The sequence below is a fragment of the Trematosphaeria pertusa genome, assembly GCF_010094035.1.
Source record: "Trematosphaeria pertusa strain CBS 122368 unplaced genomic scaffold BU26scaffold_10, whole genome shotgun sequence".
NCBI classification, from domain to species: Eukaryota; Fungi; Ascomycota; class Dothideomycetes; order Pleosporales; family Trematosphaeriaceae; genus Trematosphaeria; species Trematosphaeria pertusa.
Window position 1 is genome coordinate 252,575 of NW_022987221.1, and position 21,284 is coordinate 273,858.

The window sequence follows — 21,284 nt, forward strand, 5'->3', positions numbered from 1 at the left end:
AGAAGCCATCCGGGCTACCGAGAGTAAAAGCCTTTGATTCAGATGTCGCAGCTATGAACATGAAGAAAGTCGCTTAAAGCGACGAAATCCCATTCCAAACGCCGTTTCCCATCGATCCACAGGCCGATTAGGCTGGAATCGTTCTGAAAAAACGCCTTGGGTCGCCGCCCAATCCATCGTTATACCACAAATGAGGTAATCGCCGAAGCAATGATCTCGAAAGACACCCGTGAGAGGAGTGAATGACTCTAGGTCAGGCTTTTTGATCGCTCCATCCAGCCAAAACATCGCTGGCGGTCCAGAATTCTCTACCCGCCCGCCAACCTCTGAACGCCTGAAAATGCTCGTGACTGATGGATGCTGATGCTGAATGCTGGAAAACAGAGTACAAGATGTACATATGCCGTGATAGGAAAAATCAAGCCTTCTGCTGGTTGATCTTCAGCTCCATGACATACTGCATCAGCGAGCAATCCTCGCACTTGACGAGCGCTTGAAGGGCCTTGATCCGCGTCTTGAGAAGTTGATTCTCGTCTGCGAGGCCCTTCTTGTCTTTCTCCATCTGCTTGATGTACGCAGTGGCTGAGGCGAGGATTACGGCTTTGCTAGGCTTTGATGGGGTCGGCAGGTCCTCGATGTCAGCTCCATCGCATGAGCGCTGATTCTGCTGCAGAGACGGAACGACACGGCGCAGAGACTCGAGTTGCGTGTTCAGGGACTCGCGGTATTTTCGCTCGACCTGATTATGCGGTAACCGGCGGCGCGACTTGGGCTTCGCGTCGTCTGCCGCGGGCGCTTGGGGTGAATCCTCGGACTCGCTCTTGAATCGAGGTTGAATCTCGGTCGTGTCTTTGTTCAGGAATTGACGGCCCGATGGTTCGCTAGAGGAGGCATCGCTCTCGGTCCGCTTCCTGGAATGCGACTTGATCTCCACCACGCCATCCTCGGGAGTCACCTCTTGGGCTTCGTTAAGAAGATTGTTGATCGTCGGAGTTGGAAGTGCGTCTTCATTGGCGAATAGGAACGGAGCACATCCACCTCCACAGGTCGAAGGATTCGGCGGTGGGCCTTCCTGATCATGATTCGGGCACAATGGCGATGTCCAGCATGCCGAAAGGATATCGGGCTTCGACTTATGCGAGCGCTTTACTGTTGTGCTTGCCGAGGCCTTGTTGTTGTTGTTGGTGTTGTCGACGCCTGCTTTGGAAGAACTGGGTGGTCCGTTGGGTCCGTTCGGGAAGGTAAGATCCTCAACGAAGCCCGACTCGATGTTATTCGGGAACATTGATTCATACTGAGGGTTCGGGAAAGTATTAGCCCTCGATACGGTTGGCCTTTGGGGTGGCGCCATTTGAGGTGATTGGGCCGAACCTGTCGAGAGTGATGCTGGGGTCTGCGATGCTGAAAGACTGCTTCCTGTGAAGGCAATGCTGGTAGACGGCTCCGGGGAAGACTCCGACGTTGATTCTCCGCCAGCGATAGCGTCGCCAAAGGGCTGGAGGACCTCTAGGTCGCTAAGGAAGTAGTCGTTGGAGGCGAAAAGGGAGTCGTCGAAATACGGATCAGCTGACGTGCCGTTGAGGAGGGAGTCGAAGTTGGTGAGGGTGCTCTCAGGTTCAGCTGAGGCTGGAGAGCGCGTTGAACTTGATTTTGGCATCTCAGTGGTAGGATCGTGTGCTGGTTGTGTGATATCTTGCCATGGATCGTTCGGTATATTGAAGCCGTCATCAGTGAGGAAGGCATTCCAGTTCAAAGCCATGGTGATTGTCAGAGGATGGGGAGGTTGCACGAGAGGGCTCACGCGGTGATCAGGAGATAATCGACGGACACTGGGATGCCGATGCGGCTCGCCAAGGGAGACGTGAGACTGAGGCGAAATGCAGGCTCCTGAAGCGGCTGGGGGGCAAAGGTAGATAAGCTCGGCTGCGGGTTCGCTTGGAGCGCGCGCGTGCAGGTGGATTTGCGGCGGCAGGAGTCGATGGTGAAGGAGGTATGGGGTTTGGGGGAGCGGCCAAGGTGCGAGGACGACGTTTTCTTCGGACCCGGGCGCCCGCGTGCTTATGGCAGAGGCCAGTTCGGCGCGTTTCGCGACACCGCTGGCGGCAGATGCAGATGGCTGCTGGGCGGCTTCTAGCAGCGCTCGTAGCGGACCTTGTCGCGGTTCTAGGCTCCCCACCGTGCCGGGGCAAAATGGGACTGTGGGATGCAGAAGGCCACCTGGACAGGCGCAGTTCTCGTCGGTTGATCGGATTTCGGTGCAGCGATGGAGCGCAGGACGCGGAGGGGCTGGCGGAATCAGGCCACTTGATGGCGTGACATTTCGCGCCGTCTGCCCGCTAGGCCGCTTCCGGGCTGGGCAGGCCGGGCGCCGCGACGCTTGGCGATCGGTGAGAGGAACAATAAACAGTCGGCGCTGCCTGCGTCGCCGGACGGGACGGTGCACAGCCTGCACACAAGTTCTCTGGCGTTTGCAGCAGCAATTCTAGAGTCGATGAGCTGGACGCCGCAGCCTCGACAGCGTGGCGGCGGCGGCCGGCCAGCGCCCTACCCGCACGCGTAACCCGACACGTGCGCGGCCTCAGGGACCCATCCTTCGACTCCATGCCCGTTTCCAAAATGCAGGAACCGCCGAAATTTCGATATCGGCACGCTCGCCTCAATAGCCGGCGGGCAAGGGTCCACCAGCAGCGTTTGAGGACTTGAATCAGCGCTCACTGACCGCTGCTGCATCCTTACTCGCTCTCTAACCTCTAGCAAGATTCTTTGCTAGCCAAACGAGCCGCAGGCACCCACCTCCTAAGAGTATCAGGGCCTCATCCTTCCGGAGCTCAACGCGTTTCTCAACGTCTTGAAGCAGCCTTCCATGGAATGTGTGTGTTTGCGTACTCCGTATTGGGCGGAAAGCTTCCGCAACTCATGCGAGATCTCCTGCATATCTTCGATCCTAGAGCTTCCGCTATCCACAGTACAGCACAGCTGTCCTGCATGGTACAACCCTTGAACCATAGCAGCCTCCACGTCTGCATAGAACGAGCATCCAGTCCTGCACTCTAAGCATTAGGCCATGCTTTAGCCTGTGCTGTCTACTGTGTACAGTATACGCGATCCGGAGCTGCCCGAAGTGACACACCGTCGCCAGTGCAGCCCAAGTTCGGGCTCTGGAAACTCTCCGAGAAACGAAATGGGTATCTTCGCATTAATTAAGAGTTCGAGAAGCCTCCGTGCCCCTCGACCTCTCTAAATCCGCATCCCCACACCTCCCACTGCCGCCGCGTGCCCGCATGCCGTCGGATCCGCTCCGAGCAATTCCCGCAGCGGCTGCCGATCCCAGGCAAGGATAAACGAGCCCTTCCCGCTGCCAAGACGTTCTCGATGCACGCCACATCTTAACCGTCGGAAGCGCCAAACCTCGGGAAGTGGGTGGTGGGGTCCAGCAGCCCCGCCCACACGTGCCATTCACTCTCCGGCTGCGCCTGCCCTTTACCCGCAAATAGAGCTCTGTCCACGTCCAGTGTGCATTATTTCCTCGCGCTGTCGTAGAACGCTCGCCGACATGGTTGTTGAAGTAAGGAAAGGGGGTATCATAGAAGCATCGTCGCGTGAATCACACCATGAAGGCCACGGGCGGCGGCTCGTTCGCGTTCCTCTCTTTCTTCGACGGCCGGGTGCCTGGTATTATGGGGCGGTGGCAGAGCGGGCAGTACTCGTTCCATCTGCCAAACCAGTCGTCGAGGCATTCTTGGTGGAAGACGTGGTGGCAACCGAGCCCGCGAATCTGGGCGGCATCGTCGAACTCTTCGAGACATATGACGCTAGGCACGTACGTTAACACCTGTCGCGCGGTTGGGTCGATCGTAAGGCGCACCATAGCATGGTCGTGAAAGGCACCTCAGGGTGCTCTTTCCGCTCCTTCTTCGCCCAGTCGAGGAAGTGTTCAGCTTTGATGCTGTTCTCGAGCTTCTCCAGGCGCTTCTTGCGGCGCTGCTCTTTCGTTGCCTCGCTCTCTTCGCCTGTGCATTTCGGCAGGAGACAGGCTCTGAAATCAACGTTAGCAGGTGTCGCAAATAGGGGTTGTATGCGGATGGCGAGACCGACATTGTGAGCAGAATGAACAGAATGAGAGCGAACAGCGAAGGCAGAATGATCGCAACAGCGACGCTGCTGTCCTTGCCTATTATCCCGCCTTCCGATTGTGTCTCGTTCGCCATGCTGCTCGAGAAGGTGGTGTTTGAACGCTGAGGGCTCCAGCCTCGTCCGAATATACAAATAGCGACGTTCCCGAGGCGGATGATTTGAGCTTGTTGCATACGATGGGTTGCGCGGCTACGGTCGTATATTATGCGGTGTCCCGCACGATGCGTGTCTCGAGCGGTGAGAAGAACTTCGGGCTGCAAAGAGGCGCGTTGTGCTCATAATCTTGAGGAAAAGAAAAGATCTAAAAATTCACGATATCAAGATATGTGTGTTTATAGAGAAGGAAATGGAAGGAAAGGGTAAGGCTTCCTCACCTGACACTAACGGAACAACCTGGAAGATTGTGTCGCACCACCGCCTTACAAGAGTTATTGGTCGGCTTGTGACCAGACCTCTCGCCATATCTGGAGAACACGAAAAGCCAAGCGAGCTGATGAACTACGTTTCTTGATGTTCTTGTGACGCGGGGCAGGAGATTCGCGACCGCCCGCTTCGGGTAAAGCGCCTGTTCTGTGCAACGGTTTGCTGAAGCTGTGCACATCGACTTTTCAGTGCCGAAGCAAAATGGATGTGTTGCGGATGGCGATTCTGGTATCCATTGCCCGGATTTCTAGGAGTAGGGAATCATTGAGTAGGTGCAAGTATTCGGTCATGCCAAGGAGAGCAAATGGATATGAGCGCATAGGTCACAGCACTGACCCGAAAATTCGATCGTCGGCCGAGCCCACCCCCGCTGCAGTGTAGTCGATTTGGAAATCTCGATCATGGCGAGATGCTTGGCTTCAGGCTCACCATACTGTGCCTCTTCCGTTGTTCTGTTTCCCATGCTGAGCTAAGTCGGACTTTCTAAGCGAATAGAATTTCAGTGCTACTCTACGGTCTTTGATGAACTATGTATGCTATCAAGTGCCGCTACGTGCAGCGGCAGCTAACGCGGGGGAAGAACCCCTGGCCCCAAAATTCCATATGCGGGAGAAGCGATCTAATGAGAATCAGCAGGCTAGATCCCTTGATGGAGACACAAGTTCTGGGTGCTCTCGGAAGTGATCAAGTATTGGAGCGTGGTGAACTTCTAATTTCTCTTTCCGCGATTGATGACACCCAGAAACGCTTCAACAACTAGTAGTCACCAAGAGAAAATGACATCCACCAAATCGAAGTGGTGGCTTGAACACGGACATCTCCGCGTCTCAAAACGGTCGCCACCCCACGCGGGCAGTACTGTGGTACTATACATGTAATGAATCTTGAGGAGGCTCATGCATTGGAAATGCAGGGTCCATGGTAGGTTATAGGCGTTCTGCCGAAAACACCGACACCGAAGTTCAAAAATTCATAACGTTAGCATCTAGTATGTGTGCATTTGTGGAAGTCCCTGGTCCTGATATGTTCCTGCCGTTGATGTCGGTTTAACTCCGTCGAATCCAGCCGTGCAGGCTCCGCACGTGGAGGTCGACGTTTGAAAAGCGTTGTATAGCATGCATTCGGGGGACGTCCAAAACCTAGAGACCCCTAAGCGGGGTGCATATGGTGAGAGTGCAGGATGAGCTAGGCGTGGGAGTCCGTTACCTAAATACACACTCCCGGCTACAATAGTTCTTGCTCGGCGCGGGTCGTGCTCGCGGAAAGCTAGATTGGTCGATGATCTCAGGAGTCTCTACCGACTCAGATCACGAATTCCATCAACGAGGTTGCGTGAGGGGCCGCTGGTAACACAATCGGTTCGGAAGGAGAGCCGAAAGGCATTTGGGAGATTTGAGGCTGAGAGCGGGATCTCATATCAAGGATGTCGAACTCTCGGTCTAAATTGCGATTGGGACGTCGGCGCTGATGAGACGTCGAAGCGGGAAGCGATCGTCATGCACGTGCTCGCTAGCTCATCGCTCGTGGCCTTCTCTTGCACCGCAACACTCTGTGACAACTCCCAGCCGTCTCTGTTCAGAGATGCATGCTAAAGCCGTGCTGACGCCCAGTCGCCAAACCGCCCAGCTCCAGCGCCGTCGCCCGCTTCATTCGATGACAGCTCGGGAACCAAATAACGGGCGGTACGTATTCGCTATAACGTGGCCGAACGTGGAGTCGCCCGTATCGAATATTGGCCGGTGGGCGGAAATGGAGCGAGGCCTGTGGGTGATTTATCAGAGCCGTTGCGTGCTGATGCTGACGATGATGGATCATGCAGGAACTGCCGGCTGAAGCAGAGGGGGATTCAGATAAGGCATGAAGGCATGACGTCCACGACTTCAGAACAACCTGGCCGATGATGCACCGAGACAACACTGGCTCGCTATGTCTAGCGGACACGGAACACCCGGTGGGAAGAAACAATTCAGATGGCGGAAAAATGAACGAACCGGTGTCTCGCTTTCCAAGATGGCGCCAAAACCCCACGATACCAAACAGGGGGCGTGAGCCACACGCTTATGTAAATAAGATTTTCATCCAACATCCGCGAGATAAGAAAATACGTTTCACCTCGACTCAGACGAGCTTATCTCAACATGGCTATATACATGCCAGATCCTGCTCTAGCTGCTGCTTGTTTTCGCGTTTTCATACATCGGCTCGCGTGCGGTCCGCTTGGCGGCTGTTGCTTCTTTTCCACGACTTCTCGATTCAAAAGCTGGGGTCCCCGAACTTTGTATAAGGAAGAGAAGGAAGCTCCTTTAGGTGTGGAGGAGCGTGGCTACCTGACTTTGAACAAGTTCTTTTTATCTTCGGTAAAGCGAGTTCCCACGCGTCCACCATGAGCGGACGAGAGAGCCCCGATCCCACCAGGGAGAAGGTGATGGCCAAGGAGGAGGGACCAGACGTCGCTGTTGGAGAAGTCAGGATCAACGCGTCGGGCCATAAAGACCAGCTGCAGCGCCAGTACAGGTTAATAGCCCTCTGCGCCCTCGCATTGAACATCGATAATGCCTGGATTGCCCTGGGTGGCTCCGTGACTATAGCCATCGGTAAGTGCGAGCTACCCAGAATCCCTTCAGTATGCCGGTTGCTGACCATAAGCCAGCAAATGGTGGCCCTCCCGGCGTCCTCTATGAGCTCATTGTAGCTTGCTCTTACTACGCAGTAATCGGAGCATGCATCGCAGAGGTTTGAATCCCTCATTCAACCATCACCAATCAAAACACTAAGCTGACCTATGTAGCTGGCATCTGCGATCCCAAGCTCGGGAGGTGTCTACCATTATGCCTCCATAACTCCCGGTCTCAAATACGGCCGTGTGCTCGGCTTCTTCGCAGGCAGCATCAATTTCTTCGGATGGCTTTTCGATTTCGCCTCCATCACGCAGATCTGCTCCAACGTCGCGGTCCAGCTCTACGCCATCTTCCATCCCGACCTCGTCATCGAAGCTTGGCACGTCTATATCGCCTACATCCTCATCACGATCCTTGTGACACTCACTTGTGTCTTCGCCAACCGCTTGATTCCGATGCTCCAGGATGCGGGCATGGTGCTAGTTATCGTCGGCGGGCTGGTGACGATCATTGTGCTTGCCGCGATGCCGGACAGACACGCAAGCAGCTCGTTTGTGTGGAAGGATTTCGTGAACATCACAGGGTGGGGTGATGGGGTAGCGTTCCTTACAGGCGTGCTGAATGGAGCGTTTACAATAGGTACCGTCGATGCAATCACGCATTTGGCGGAAGAGCTTCCAGAGCCAGAGCGCGACCTGCCCAAGGGAGTGTTCGCGCAAGTCGGACTTGGCTTTTTGAGTAAGGCTCATCCTCTACTCATGTAGTATTGGTCACTGACAGATGTACAGGCGCTTTCTTCTTCGGCATCGCAATGTTCTACTCCATCTCAGATTTAGACGCCGTCATCAACAGCAACGGTTCCTTCCCACTCGCCGCCATCTACGCCCAAGCGACCGGCACCAAGGGAGGAACATTCTGCCTTCTTTTCATCGTCCTGCTTTCCCTCCTCATCTGCCTTGTCGGAACTCTCCTTACTTGCGGACGTATCTGGTGGACTCTTGCCCGCGACCACGCCACTCCCTTCCCCAAGCTCTTCTCCAGCGTCAACGAAGACCTCAGCTGCCCGATCCCCGCCACGCTTCTTTGCGCCATCATATCGATTGGCCTTGGTGCCATTCCTCTCGGTAGCAAGACGGCGTTCACGGATCTCGCTGGCTCTTTCATTATCCTTACTTCAGTATCCTATGCCCTCGCAATCGCGCCGAATCTCCTCACCGGCCGCAAGAACGTACCTAGAGGCCCTTTCCATATGGGCTCAGCAGGCTTCTTCGTCAATGCCGCTGCTGTTCTACTCATCGTTTTCTTCGATATCATGTACTGTTTCCGTAAGTATTCCTTGGCCCATGCACAGAGCATTCTCGGCTAACAGAATCATAGCATTCGGACTCCCCACAACCACTCAAGCCATGAACTACAACAGCGTTATCCTCGTCGGCGTCGTCGCACTTACCGCTATCTGGTGGTTTATCCGTGGTGGGAAGCGGTACGAAGCGCCGACTGTGATGCACAAGTATTTGGCGGGTAAGATGTGAGGAGAGATGATCCGTTATTTTGTCAATAAGAGTATTGGAATACCCAGATTGGACGGGAAGATTTTAAGCATTGCCGAAGCTCATAGCTAGAGAATTCCAAGCATTTGCATAGTAGCTCAGTCTTCGATTGAAGAGTTTCAGCCAAACTGCGCCCACTATCATACACTTTCTTGTGGCTGGTTGCATTGGGCTGCGGTATCATGCAGTCGTCGGCAAGTGCATGGTACCGCGCGGTGACTCTATGTCATTGACACTCAATCTTCGCTCCTTGGTCCCACTAGTAATCCCGATACTCTTATCTCCCATACTTCTCCATTCGCTGCCCCAAATCCCACACCCGATTCCTCGAGTTCTCACTCCCCGGGTCTCCGAGTGACATGGGAGAGAAATGAGGTAGGGGCGCTCCAAGGGCGCGATTGTATATATGACCGGCGCTGGAGGCAGCTACGTGCGCCCCCAGAACCAAAATTGTTCCAAGGTTGGACCAAAGTCATGTGGGTGCTATTAGCTGAAAAACATGGCTGTCAATAGTGTCTCCGTGCATCCACACACAAAGCAAGTTCTAGTGAAAGGAGGATGAAGTATGAAAGCAATAGGAGAAAATAACAAAGTCTGATCAGATGTTGTTTGATATACAGTTTTTGTTAGCCATATCTACCTTATCCCCTCGGTTGACATGCGTCACCCCCCTGCCCAGAAGGAAGCTTTCATTCACATTAAAGCACCCGATATCCCATGTAGTCCCTCGAGCTCTAAGGTTTGAGCTCTGATGGACACAAACCCCCGAAAACACCAATTGAAGGCTCAGACCAATCCAAAACACACACTGGAAAACCCATTCTTCCCTGTCTCACAAACCTGCCTTGACATAATTCCTCTAAAAGCCGCTAAGCGCCTGCCCCCAAGCGGAGAGACTCAGATGCGGCTCATTTTGCCGTCCCGCCATGTATACTGAGAGATTGAAAGTTCACAGGATATGTGCGTGCTGAAAGCTTCTCCGGGGGGATATCGACAGACAAAAGTCGGCCATCGGCGACATCCTGCTCGAAAGGCCACCGAATGCTGAGGAACTCCAACTTGTTGTCCGTAGTACCGGCGATATTCGAGAGCACCGAATGCCATGACCCGGCAGTCAATAGCGGATATCGGAGGATCAGACACTGGAGGGCGTCCGAATGGGTCGTAATAAATGTCGTCAAGTCGGCTTCCGTGAATGCCCAGGCCTCCGATAATTCAATGCGTCGGAGTTTCCTGTGGTAGCGGAGAGAATTGAAGACTTCTTCCGAGACCCGAGAGATCTTCTTTAACATTGACGACCGAATCGGCACGCCCAGGTTAACGGACTCCATATAGTCACTTCCACCTCCTGGAGTTATCAGAACCAAGTCTTCTAACTCTGACATTGTTGCAAGGATCTGTATAATTGGTGAAGGAACCCCTCCGCTAGGCAGGATGTACTGCCGGAGCATTGATATGCGTAGAGTCCGGAGAGCTGAGAATTGCATGATAGGCCTTGGATTCACGTACAAATAGGTGCTATCCGAAATGCTGATGCTCTTGAGATTGAGGTTGGTTAGACCTAGAGCTTTGTAGATACAAGGGAGAACCTTCGGTGTACCGGACCGGTAGAGCCGGGAGGTATCGCCTCGATATTCGTTCCTGTGGAGAGAGCTGAAGTCGGCGTGAACGATGTCCTGGTCGCCAGGTCCCAACCATCCCGCAAGCTCGGCCGGGAAGTCAAATACCGCAATACGGATGGTGTCCAACTGCGGAAATACGCCAAGTACCGCTGCAAGGCTCGCAGGCAAGTCAGGCATATGGGTCTGTTGCCACGTAGCGCACTTATTGTAGGAGGCAACCAGTCGATCACGATCTCGCTGCTTCAGCCCTTGGAGGCAGTCGTGAAGGATCTTGTGGTCCGGTGGAAGGAAAGTCGCAGTCCCGAAGGTGAGAGTTTGAACGTAGGGACGAAGGAATCCTGCTCGGCTTATGTCTTTCAAATCGCCCATGTTGGGTTTAGTGAGGCGGAAGCGACGATCGCCCAAAAGCTTTGCGAAGCTCTTGAAGGAAGCAGCGTATAATCTCCGTGAAGCAGACCGGGCGTTGTAAATGTTGCTTCGTGAAGCGTTGGTGAAGGTAACCCACATTACATCCTCCCGGGCAGGCCAGTGCCGTGCTAGGACTAGCCTATCGGTCGGCATTTCTATGAAGCTTGAATGCGACTGAGAGGCTAGGTCGAACTCTTCCAGCTGCTCGACGATCATTGTGGTGAGCTCGAGAGGCATGCATTGGAAATCGGTCCCTTGCCGCTGAACGCAATCTCCGCTCGAGGAATTCGCCATTGTGTACGCCGATAGCGGACCCGGAGGGGGAGAGGCCGGGGCGAGGATTCGACAGACTGAGAGTTCTCTGAGCGCGGTCAGCAACGCAAGCTGATTGCTCTCAGAGGAGCTCTGGTCGTATGATTTCTCGCTGCTAGGCAGCCATACCACTAGCTGACTAGTGCCCGGAGCAGGCTTCAGACGAAGCTGTCGAAGTGAAAGTCTAGGAGCTTCTCCAGAGCGTGGAGGGGTGCGGACGTACGAAGTAAGGCTTGGATAATTTCAGACTTTGCGAAACTGCACGTGAAGCTGGAATCTGTTGTAACGAACCTTCAGGCCGTGTATTCGAGTATTCGATTGCTGATCGAGACGATGGTTGATAAGCCCGGAAGGCTCTGAGGGTGAGCACTGCAATTGGTGCCAATGCGGGTAAGCAATACAGCCTTAGCGAGGCAGGATGGATTGGGTCGGCTTTCACCACCTTCTAGGTGCTAGGCTGGTGCTTCTCGAAGCTCGAGTACAGTAAACAATGCACGTCGTCGCCCAGGCAGCTGCGAACGCCTCCGGGCCGGAAGAACGTTTGGCCTAGCGCGCCGCAGAAGCTACAAAACCCCACAGCTCCCGCCTCGATAACTTTTCTCTCCTCAACGGTCTGCCTCTCTAACGCTGCGTTTCTTTGCTCACAAACAGACGCCGGGCCTCGCGCCCGGTTCGTCCTTCTATGCAAATGAGAAATTCGGAGTAATCTTCACCTTCCTCTGCCATCTCGCTTGCGAGCTCTGGCACGACTGCCCGTAAGGGCCTGGCGTGACTCACGCCTGCATTCGGCATCAGAAAGCTCAGGGCCCAGAAAGCCACGCACTGTCTCTAGGGACGGTGCTTGTGCGGACTGGTGTCCCTATGGGAGTCGGTGCGAAGATTGTGTGCTTTGCCTCCGGGCTGAAGTGACACTATAGTACAATACGCAGCGTACTTGACTTCGAGTAGCTTCGGCGAAAGAGGGACAGTATCATTCGATTCTGATTACTCAGGCGAGGCAGGCCGTTCACCTCTTCTCCTCTTTGGTAAGTTGTCAAAGCCTCCTTCCTGAGTTCGAAGGATACTACTAACAATTGACACACAAGGACCAACATGCCAACCACTGAGCGCCGAGCGAGTCCAATTGCCTTTCTGAGAGGCAATACATACGCCCGTAATCGCGATCAGTACTGCAGAGCGATTCTATTCTTCCTTCGCATACATGATATCGGTTCGCATCGTGAACTTGGTGCCGCTTACGACGTCTTCTCCGGAGTGGAGCAGGAACCGGTGCTGGAAGAGCAAGACGCGCCCGGTCTTGGGAATAATGTCTGCGCGGCGAATCATGTCGAGGCCATGGAACGTGGTAGCACCTCCTTTGAGAGGTTGCTGGCCTTCCTTGCCTGCAGCGTCGTTGAGATACAGATGGAGCGTAAAATAGGAACGCTCTTTTTGATCGGGTGTTTCGTAGGTGCCGTCGCAGTGAGCTTCTGCCGTCAGTACTCTTCCACTTTCGGTCGTGCTCTCCGTCTGTACTCGCCTTTGAAATACTCGCCACCTACGTACTTCAGGAATCGCATTCTCTCGTTTAGGCGGGTCATCTTCCACACTTCTTGCCGCTTCAAAGGGCCATTGCCAGTAACTTTTGGCCAGTTCCGCAATCGGTGGATCTCAGGGACGGCGCCCTCAACTCTTGCCCAGACCTTTGCCACAATCTCCGGACTGTCATATATGATGCGGCCGCATTTTCGGGTATCTTCGTACAGGGCTTGGAAACCTCCTCCAATGTTTACCATGGCTCTCTCCCACTTGCCATCAGCGGTCGCCTCGGCGGCAGCCACAAGCATCTCGCATTCTTTCTCCGTTAACACGCCATCGAGAACGACGGCCCACAGTCCTTCATATTCTGGGAGCCTTTCTCTCTTGAAGTCCACGACGGATTTGGTGAGGTTTGGCGCCGGGCCGTCAAGGAAGTCCGCGGGCAGTTCGAATTTCTGTGCAGCAGCCATCGTTGCGGTGTATCCTGTGTTGAATGCTATCGGCCAAATGGCAGAAAAGTAATGTGCGAAGGGACCCTACTGTCAGGCACGAAATTGAACCATTTATATTTCCGGCGCAGCAGTTGTGGCTGTTGCCTGGGAAGCGCTGAGCTCCAGCCATCCAAAGGTAGGCGACAGAATAACTGCGCCTTGCTCCAAGAGTCATCGTGTATACAAGCAGCTATATCCGGCAAGTGCAGCAGAATCGTCGTCCAGAGGTCAACACCAAGCTTTACCCGGGCATGCGGATGCGAAGGTTGCTATGGAGAGTTCGATCACGTGAAAGTCGGTATCCAAGGTCGCGGCAGTGCTCGTTTCAGGATTCCCGTCATCAGCATCACCGCTACGCAACCTTGACTTTGACACACCAGACGCCCTTTTGCGACTGAGTCGCACCCGCAATTTGGCGCGGTCAGCTCTGCTCTCCGATCGTCGCGCGTACGCGAAGCATATGCGCCGTTCCAAGCCACCCGTCGCTCGTTCCCACTCATAGCGCCAAGACCCGAGTTCGCTGCTAATTTCCCGACTTCACTCTCGATCCAACAACGTCAATTGCGCCCGCCTCGAAGCCTCCGTCAATCCTCCAGCGCGCTTTTGCCCTCTCCTCCGCCGTCTTCCAACTCTTCGTCGCTCGCTCAACAGCCGCTGCACCTGGCCCGCGGGAATACATCGTACGCGGCCCGCTCACGTCAACCGGTTTGCGAACCCGACAACAAACTGCAAGCACTGCGCCCTCGAGCGCACTATTCCTACGATTCCTTGTACCATAACACAGTCGATCAGCCGCCGCCATGTCGGAATCCCCTCTGCCGGCGGAGCTCAACCGCAACCGCTTCCCGACGCTCTTCGAAGTGCTTAGCCGCAAGACAGTTGCGCCGCTCGATCTCTTCTCTTTCTACATTTACATGCGCGACCAGCAGCGGTCGGTGGATTACTTGGACTTCTGGTAGGGCCCCCGAGTGCGATGCAGGATCCCTGGCTGATTGCAGAACAGGCTCGATGTGTCCCAGCACCTCCAACTATGCCGCCTATATGTGCGCCGCCTGCACCGGTCCGTGATAGAGGATACGCCAGAGATGGAGAAAAACAGCAAGCGATCGTCATATATCCTAGATAATGCCGGAGAGGGACCGTCTGGGGAGAAGGGCAATGTGTCGGACCAACGACTGTCTGCGTTCCTTCGGTCGGACCATGGAAGTCGCCAGCACTCGCCACAGAACAGCCAGGGAAGCAATCGCTCAGACCGCGAACGCCCACCTCGACCGAGCTTCATGACGATGGAAACGAATTCGCCCCATGATTCGAGCTCTCCCGGTCAAAACTCCTCTGCTGACAACCAGCCGCGAAGAGAAGATTTGCGTGCTTCAGCAGAGAAGATTCTCTACACCTACCTTCTACCGGGCTCAGAGCGAGAGATCATCATTCCACAGAGCATTCTACACGATGTTCAGGAAGCGATCGAGGGACCAGATCAACGAAGCGATCCGGAGCTATTTGACGCCGCGAAAGACTACGTCTTCCAAGCCATGGAGCGCGATGCATTCCCTGGATTCCTGCAGAGCAAAGGACTCGGCAATCTCGTTCCCCAGAGCATGATGATCCGGCTCATCATTGGACTCATCAGCTTCTTCGGCGCTGTCTGGGCGGCATTCGTCCTGATATTCCTAGACAAGTCAAGGGCGACTCGGTGTTGGGTAGGTGTTTCTTAAGCGCATGCACAATACACTTGCTGACGGTGCCAGCTCATCCTGCCGTTCACGGTTGCCATCTACTTCATCTTTACGCATCAGTATATGCTCGACCCAATCCTGGCCCTGATCGGCCTGAGCGAATACACGCTGATGGACTTCAACCGGATACGAGAGCCGTTCGTCAAGAAGACGCTCAATGCCCGATCTCTTACGATGCTGGGAATGATCTTTCTGGTCGATGCAGCCGTCTGCTGCTTGTTCATCTTCGTTCCCGGAAAGCGGCTATGAAGGCCGCCCCGACACAAGTCCCTTTCCTTCTGAATTGTAATGCCATGCCCTTTTTTTCTTCACGATTGTAATATTAGGCCGGAGGCGTCGTTAGAGGCCACCGTGGCAGTGGTGAACCGCGCAGAGGTAGGAGATACCTCGTTTGATACCATTAGTGCGTTTTGGGCGGTTGAAGGAGCAGGTCCACCTTTGATAGGTTTCCTTTGTTGGAAATTTGGGGTCTTGATTTCATGAAGCCCTGAGGGCATTCGAGCATGGTGTCTCGGGTCGCAATGGCTCCTTACGATAAGGTAGTCAGTCCTGTCCGAAAGACCAAAGAATAATAGCTTGTGAATCGAAAGTGTTCCATCTATGATAACGGATCACTGCCTGCTCGTAATGCTGTGTCGAAACTGCACTGCACTCGCCGCTAGAAGCGGGGGAGCTCGGGCCACGCCATGACGTGCAGCTCGAACTTTTTGGCCTCGGAGCTTTCACAACTCGATACTGTCGGCACCACCACTACCGCTGGAGGGCAGCCTGCTATCACTTGAGTGGTAACTCATATCATTTCATCCGCTTACGATAGGTACACCTTGGCGCCAACCGAACCGCCCCATCTCTCGTTGAAGGAACCAGTAGACGGCAGGATGAACGCAACAACGTCCAAGAGCAAGAGAGGCCCAACGGTGTTAATCACGGATGCGCGAGATGCTCAACCGCGGGTGCAACAACGGCCAGTGACATCGCAACGCCCGGGCGCGAAGCTGATATCCGTCGACAACATCCTTCAATACGCCTCCGATATTCCCTCCCAACAGCGCCGTGGCCCACCCGGCCACCGTCCGATCATGCACACGCGAACGCCTAGCGGACGGCACCCATTAGACCCCAGGCTCTCCGGTCGCCTGATACCGCAGCATATGCCCTCTCGTACCAGCAAGCTCAGCGAGAAGCTCGTCCTTCTACCGGAAACACAGGACGGTGAGGAGGAAGATGAGAAGGGCGACTTCGGCGAGGACGAGGAGGAGGGGCCGCCTACAGATGAGGACCTGGCGAGACGGACTATGAAAGGCGGACCGAAGGACAAGAGCTATGCAGAACGTTTGCCCAAGGCGAGACGGGCGGAGAAGCTGTCGAGAGTCACGGCATACTGTACGGCGCAAGCATATAAGATGAAGAGCACGGCGGAGTTTGTGAAGACGCAGCATAATGCGAGGACGAAGCTCTACGACGACTGCCTGTACTGCGTGTACCATCTCCCGCTGCTACCGGGAGTCGAAGGATATAGAGTAAGGAGTAGTCCCGCTCTGAAGAGTCCAGGAGGCAAAACTGTGCTGGATGAGGAAATAGAGAGGAATGAGCGGCGGGGGCATGAAGAAGGCTACTTTGAAGATGCAGAGCAGTACAGCATCCGGGACAGCGGCGATGATAGTCCTGACCACAGTCCGCACGACCACCCGCGAATACGATCGCCTGTAAGGGAACCTGGAGAAGGCGTGCCCAAGCGCGTCCCGCCAAATGCCCTCTCCTTTGGTGAAATGTTCGTCTTCTCCTACGGGGTTGTGGTCTTCTGGAACTTCACCGAACGACAAGAGAAGGATATCCTCGCTGACCTCACCTTCTCCACCTCTTCAACAGGCGTCAACCTCGCCACGCGCCCTCTCGACGATGCCGACTTCGAGACGGAAGAATTCCACTTTGAGTACAATCCCGAGATACCTAGGCCCCGCGTCTATAATGATATGATTACGTTGAAGAGCGGGGATCATATGATTAAGCTCGCGATGAGCCATGCGATTGCACAGAGTACGAAGTTGAGCTTATTCGAGGAGGGCATGTCCAGGACAATGCTGCAAGCGCAGTACGTGCCGAAGAGGTTGGCATTAACGGGTAAGCTGGGCATGAGAAGGACTGATGTGGTGAAGATGATTGGGCAATTGTTCACCAGTCGGGTGGATGTCAATCTTTGTAAGTTTCCTATATTGTTATGGCATATGGAAGTAGTATCGGATGTTAGACATCATACTAATTGACGCAGCATCCAATATGCTCGACACGCCCAACTTCTTCTGGGACTCCGAACCTACCCTACATCCGCTCTACTCCGCCGTGCGCGAATACCTAGAAATCAAACCCCGCATTCAAGTTCTTAACGAGCGCTGCCGCGTCTTCCTCGACCTCGGCGAGATCCTGTCCGACTCTATCTCCGACAAGAAAATGACACGCATCACCTGGATCATCATTGTGCTTATTATCATCAGCATCTGCGTTACATGTCTAGAGGTGTTGCTCAGGTTTGCGATTCTGCATAGTAAGGGGAGGGCTGTTGGGGCGGAGGGGCTGAGGAGGAGCTCGGTGGCGGGACCGACCTTGTTGTTTGGAAGGGCTGTGGTGTGGGGTGTGGGGACGGTTAAAGGGGCGTTTGTTTGATTGAGCGGATTGTGCGCAGCGTTAGAGCATATAAGAAGGTAGGGTGGAAATGGGTTGGACGCTGTCTATGTATTCTTTCGCGTCTGCTCCTCATCGCGCGCTATTGCAGCACGGGTACGGGTAGCTACCGGACGTCCAGGCGAAGAAGCTTGCTGCACGGTGGCTGCTGAACTGGATCCGGGTGCTGGCAGTGACCCAGTACTTGCCAACTGCCGCGATGCTGGCCTGTCGGGTTGGCGGCTCCGTCTACCGGCGTCCTTCTGTACAGAATGCATTGTTGTACCTTGACGTTGTTGTCTGGCTGGAGGGGAGGGCGACGCCGGAAGGTTAAAGTAGCGGTTAATGTCCAGACGGGGGAGCGGCGTGATGAGGTGTTTCGGGGTTGCCATCTCTTCTCGAATCCATTTCCCCTTGCGCGCAAGTTCTTGGACCGATTCTGGGATTTGCCAGTCTTCTTTCTTGTCGACGCATGCCTGATGCACGAGGTATGCGAGCGCCATCCGAACGCTTACTGTCTTCGCTTTTACATTGAGCTTTTCGCCGAACTGGATAATGTCGGAGTAATAAATGGCAGGCGCCGAGGTTCCATTCTGCTTGGTAACTGTCTCCAACTTGAGGAAGACAGTTTGTTCGTAGTTCGAGAGAAAGGCATACTTCACGCCGTAGGCGATCATGTAAGCCACAACTTGCCCTGTAAGTTTAGCCGTTAGCTTTTCAGTGTCCCCTATTCTAGAGAAATAAACATACCGAGAATTGCATGAAAGCTCTGATTTGCGCCACGATCACACAGATCGATAGCTTTCTCCAAGTTGACAGTGACGCAAAACTTGAGTTCCCCGATCATGCGGACTTCATGCTCGTCGGAATTAATATTCAGCACAGTATCCGGCTCTAGGCCCCTCTTTCTTCTGTCTTCCGGATCGTCCAGTAGTCGCCGAATGTGGTATCCTTTACAAACTGGCGATCAGCTTGGACGGGCCCTTTCTGTCCTGCGACGATCGTCTCGATAGCATGAATGACATGGTCCAAAGCATTCTGAAAAAATCTGCCAGATAGGGAGATCTCTGCACCGCACTGCAACAGTTCTTTCGTCATAGCGTAGGGGTTTACGTCCTCGATTCTCGGATTCATGGACACTGGCATAGAAGCGCAGTCGGCGAAGGCGCGCTGCATTTGTTCCTCTAGGTAGAATCGCAGGACTTCCGACTTGAAGCTAGGCCACTTTCCAAGCTTGCCTGCGAAATGCTTCGTGATCGTCGGAGCTTTTGCTGTCGTATAGAGGAAGTTGTCGCGGCGCACTATAGCGGGCATCCCCGCGCAGAGTGTGTCGTGTGCATTCAAGTAGTATTCTGGCAGTCTAGGGACGGAGGCGGAATCGTCGGGCATGATGTCTTGTCGAGGATCGCTGCGAATGGCGGGAAGTGGAGTTGGTACTAAGCTCGAGCCTCGCGGATAGGTAGTCCCTTAAAGGCGGGCACAAGCTCAGGTGAAAGAGCGCACACCCACGCGACCTTCATGACTAATTCCCTCTTGAAGTATGCATACACGCCGACATCGGAAGTGGTGGTATGCAAACGCGCACCTGCTATGCTTAGTGACGGATCAGATATGGGGCGTGGTGACACTTACTAGCAAGGGACCGTCGGTGATAGTGATACTCTCATTCTCATGAGGGGAGTCCTCTCGAACAGCATAGCGTAAGACCTGCTGTGGGAGCTTGACCCCTAAGCGCCGGAAAGGGACTCCTCGATAACATAAAAAAGATTCGCTAGGAAATGAGTTAGCCCGATATTGTTTGCTCTCTTCGTCGCGCACTTCTACCTTACTCTCTGGCTAACTAAAACTGAAAACCGGGAACGAGACTAGTCGATATAATTGGCCGGTATAGATTCTGCATTTCCATAGACTCTAGGGTTTTTGATGCGTGCCTTGCTCTTTTGGCAAATGCTGTATTGTAGAGTAGACAAAATATGGATCGGTACATGCGGATTTACGAATACGGTTGACGTAAAAGCTATATTCAAGGTGGAGAATGTTGAAATTCCATTTAGCCTGGTACGAAGAATAGTTCCCGATATATCTGGGAGCATATAGCCCGGCCTGGGTTATGAGGTAGCGCAGGCAGCAACGAAGCCGTGCAGCGTAAAGGAGTTACCGATGGACCAGATTCACTCGCGCGGAAGATATGTAGCGACGTGCTTAGGCATATTGAGCATTGCCTGGTGACTATTGAACGATTTTAAATAACATATATCCATTTCCTTGTGTAAAAGAAGGCTGAGCATAACGGATAGCAGTGTACGGGCGTGTCAACGGTGCATGGACGTTGTGAAATTCCGAAGGGGAGCTAATCCTGGATCGGCTAGTGCGTCACATGCTTTCGCGCACCGCGGTGTTTGTTTCTCGCCCCGCAGCCATAGCAGGTGCGCAAGCTCTGATCAAGTCATATTGCCAGGGCGTCCCTGCCTCACGCCTTCTTAACACTCGCACTCTGCCAACTTCCCCTCCGCATCCACGTCCACGTCCCCCGCCATGGATGAAGAGCGCGACCCTGAGTCCGACCTGGTCGGCATCTCTAGCCGATTCTTAAGAGTACATCCGCCTATGACGCCGAATGCAGGCTTTTTGGGCTGCGTTGTCCGCTTCGGAGACGGTTCGTACTGGAAGTTGATGAAGCCGTTGTCGCAGACGAGGTATCAGCAGTCGGACCCGCCATACGAAGCTGCACAGGTTTTCGCATGCACGCGTCTCGACGGTCCGGCTGATGAGCAGATCGGTAGGGAGGCTGTTGTGAAAGTGAAGTATCAGTATGACAACACGGTTTCCTCGCTCTCTATGACCGGCTGACACGAGACTTCAGAGTCAATGGTACAACGCAGAGCAACGACTTCTATCAGCGACATCTTGAAGAAGAACAGGAAGCGGCGCGACTCCAAGATCTAGACGATGATGAGGAACCACTGGAGAGAGCGCGGCGATATGTCTACCGTGCGACACATCCGGTCAAGGTGCCAAACGAGGCCACTACCAACGAAATCAACGCCCTCGGAAAATTCAACGAATGCAACTGCGCAAACGCACCGCACCTCCTGGGTGCAGTTCAGGATGTCATCAGACCTCGGGTCGATGACGAGGCTATGATCCACGGCTACGTTGCCTTCATCCTCATGACCAAAGTGCCAGGGGAGCATATTGATCAGAAGAAGTATTGGGCTCTTTCGGTGGCAGAGAGAGACGAGATCAGGGCCGCTTTCAGAGAAGCATTGCTGTATGCCACCTTTACGACCAAGTTCTTTGCTGTACATGTTGGCTAACATACGGATAGCGAAGTCTGGGACTGTCGCATCGTCCCTCTTGATACCTCACTACGCAACATTACGTGGGATAAGGAGGCACGCAAATGGTATGCTTCATGGTATGTGACATCGAGAATATGCTGATACAATGATTCTAGTTACATCGTGGATTTCGAGGAACATGCGTTCTTGCGCGACACCAATGAATGGTCAGAGGACTTGACAGAAGCCGATTACAAGATGTGGGGGCTGGCGGAAGAGTGTCGCCCGAGACATTTATTCGCCGAGCCTCAATAGATAATGAGGCGTTGGATCGATGTTGTTTGAATATCGGATGGGCTATTCCGGATTCAGAGCCCTAGTCGCTCGTCCAAGCTTGGATGATCGCGGGACCTATGACAGCATCGTGCTTAGCTCCACCAACTCCAATCCTGAAATGCAACTCACCATGCCAGCAATGCCTCCAATTTCTCGCCGCATGTCATTCACGCTGAGCTGTCGTTGTCTACGAG

At 54.0% G+C, this 21,284-nt stretch overlaps 9 protein-coding genes across 9 annotated transcripts; 4 read left to right on the forward strand and 5 right to left on the reverse strand.

The window, feature by feature from the left end:
- Nucleotides 1-418: 418 nt before the first annotated feature.
- BU26DRAFT_507065 (uncharacterized protein) lies at nt 419-2,730 on the reverse strand (the record flags this gene model as incomplete). Its single annotated transcript, XM_033826971.1, has 2 exons — nt 419-2,459; nt 2,549-2,730. 2 exons carry the CDS (start codon nt 2,728-2,730, stop codon nt 419-421), a joined length of 2,223 nt encoding a protein of 740 aa, XP_033681472.1.
- Nucleotides 2,731-3,259: 529 nt separating this feature from the next.
- BU26DRAFT_520937 (uncharacterized protein) lies at nt 3,260-4,222 on the reverse strand. Its single transcript, XM_033829409.1, has 3 exons — nt 4,096-4,222; nt 3,866-4,036; nt 3,260-3,812 (listed from the first exon to the last, which is right to left on the reverse strand). Exons 1-3 carry the CDS (start codon nt 4,206-4,208, stop codon nt 3,605-3,607), a joined length of 492 nt encoding a protein of 163 aa, XP_033681473.1. The 5' UTR covers nt 4,209-4,222; the 3' UTR covers nt 3,260-3,604.
- Nucleotides 4,223-6,683: 2,461 nt separating this feature from the next.
- On the forward strand, nt 6,684-8,823 carry BU26DRAFT_460276 (choline transport protein). Its single transcript, XM_033825031.1, has 5 exons — nt 6,684-7,151; nt 7,208-7,290; nt 7,346-7,913; nt 7,964-8,500; nt 8,553-8,823. Exons 1-5 carry the CDS (start codon nt 6,941-6,943, stop codon nt 8,705-8,707), a joined length of 1,554 nt encoding a protein of 517 aa, XP_033681474.1. The 5' UTR covers nt 6,684-6,940; the 3' UTR covers nt 8,708-8,823.
- A 506-nt stretch (nt 8,824-9,329) lies between these two features.
- Nucleotides 9,330-11,446, reverse strand: BU26DRAFT_520942 (uncharacterized protein). The gene is made up of 2 exons (XM_033829410.1): nt 11,359-11,446; nt 9,330-11,299 (listed from the first exon to the last, which is right to left on the reverse strand). Exon 2 carries the CDS (start codon nt 11,047-11,049, stop codon nt 9,634-9,636), a length of 1,416 nt encoding a protein of 471 aa, XP_033681475.1. The 5' UTR covers nt 11,050-11,299; nt 11,359-11,446; the 3' UTR covers nt 9,330-9,633.
- A 545-nt stretch (nt 11,447-11,991) lies between these two features.
- Nucleotides 11,992-13,055, reverse strand: BU26DRAFT_541620 (oxidoreductase domain-containing protein; the record flags this gene model as incomplete). Its single annotated transcript, XM_033831606.1, has 2 exons — nt 11,992-12,533; nt 12,587-13,055. The coding sequence occupies 2 exons, from the start codon at nt 13,053-13,055 to the stop codon at nt 12,250-12,252; spliced, it is 753 nt and encodes a 250-aa protein (XP_033681476.1). The 3' UTR covers nt 11,992-12,249.
- Nucleotides 13,056-13,726: 671 nt separating this feature from the next.
- BU26DRAFT_46917 (regulator of G protein signaling superfamily) lies at nt 13,727-15,094 on the forward strand. The gene is made up of 3 exons (XM_033825309.1): nt 13,727-14,031; nt 14,080-14,779; nt 14,828-15,094. The coding sequence occupies exons 1-3, from the start codon at nt 13,877-13,879 to the stop codon at nt 15,062-15,064; spliced, it is 1,092 nt and encodes a 363-aa protein (XP_033681477.1). The 5' UTR covers nt 13,727-13,876; the 3' UTR covers nt 15,065-15,094.
- A 599-nt stretch (nt 15,095-15,693) lies between these two features.
- Nucleotides 15,694-17,476, forward strand: BU26DRAFT_430642 (DUF155-domain-containing protein; the record flags this gene model as incomplete). Its single annotated transcript, XM_033823893.1, has 2 exons — nt 15,694-17,014; nt 17,085-17,476. 2 exons carry the CDS (start codon nt 15,694-15,696, stop codon nt 17,474-17,476), a joined length of 1,713 nt encoding a protein of 570 aa, XP_033681478.1.
- A 65-nt stretch (nt 17,477-17,541) lies between these two features.
- BU26DRAFT_507071 (uncharacterized protein) lies at nt 17,542-18,862 on the reverse strand (the record flags this gene model as incomplete). Its single annotated transcript, XM_033826972.1, has 4 exons — nt 17,542-17,949; nt 17,989-18,167; nt 18,224-18,384; nt 18,435-18,862. The coding sequence occupies 4 exons, from the start codon at nt 18,860-18,862 to the stop codon at nt 17,542-17,544; spliced, it is 1,176 nt and encodes a 391-aa protein (XP_033681479.1).
- Nucleotides 18,863-19,894: 1,032 nt separating this feature from the next.
- BU26DRAFT_46991 (uncharacterized protein) lies at nt 19,895-21,178 on the forward strand. The gene is made up of 4 exons (XM_033825327.1): nt 19,895-20,283; nt 20,337-20,744; nt 20,802-20,879; nt 20,931-21,178. Exons 1-4 carry the CDS (start codon nt 20,009-20,011, stop codon nt 21,067-21,069), a joined length of 900 nt encoding a protein of 299 aa, XP_033681480.1. The 5' UTR covers nt 19,895-20,008; the 3' UTR covers nt 21,070-21,178.
- Nucleotides 21,179-21,284: the final 106 nt, after the last annotated feature.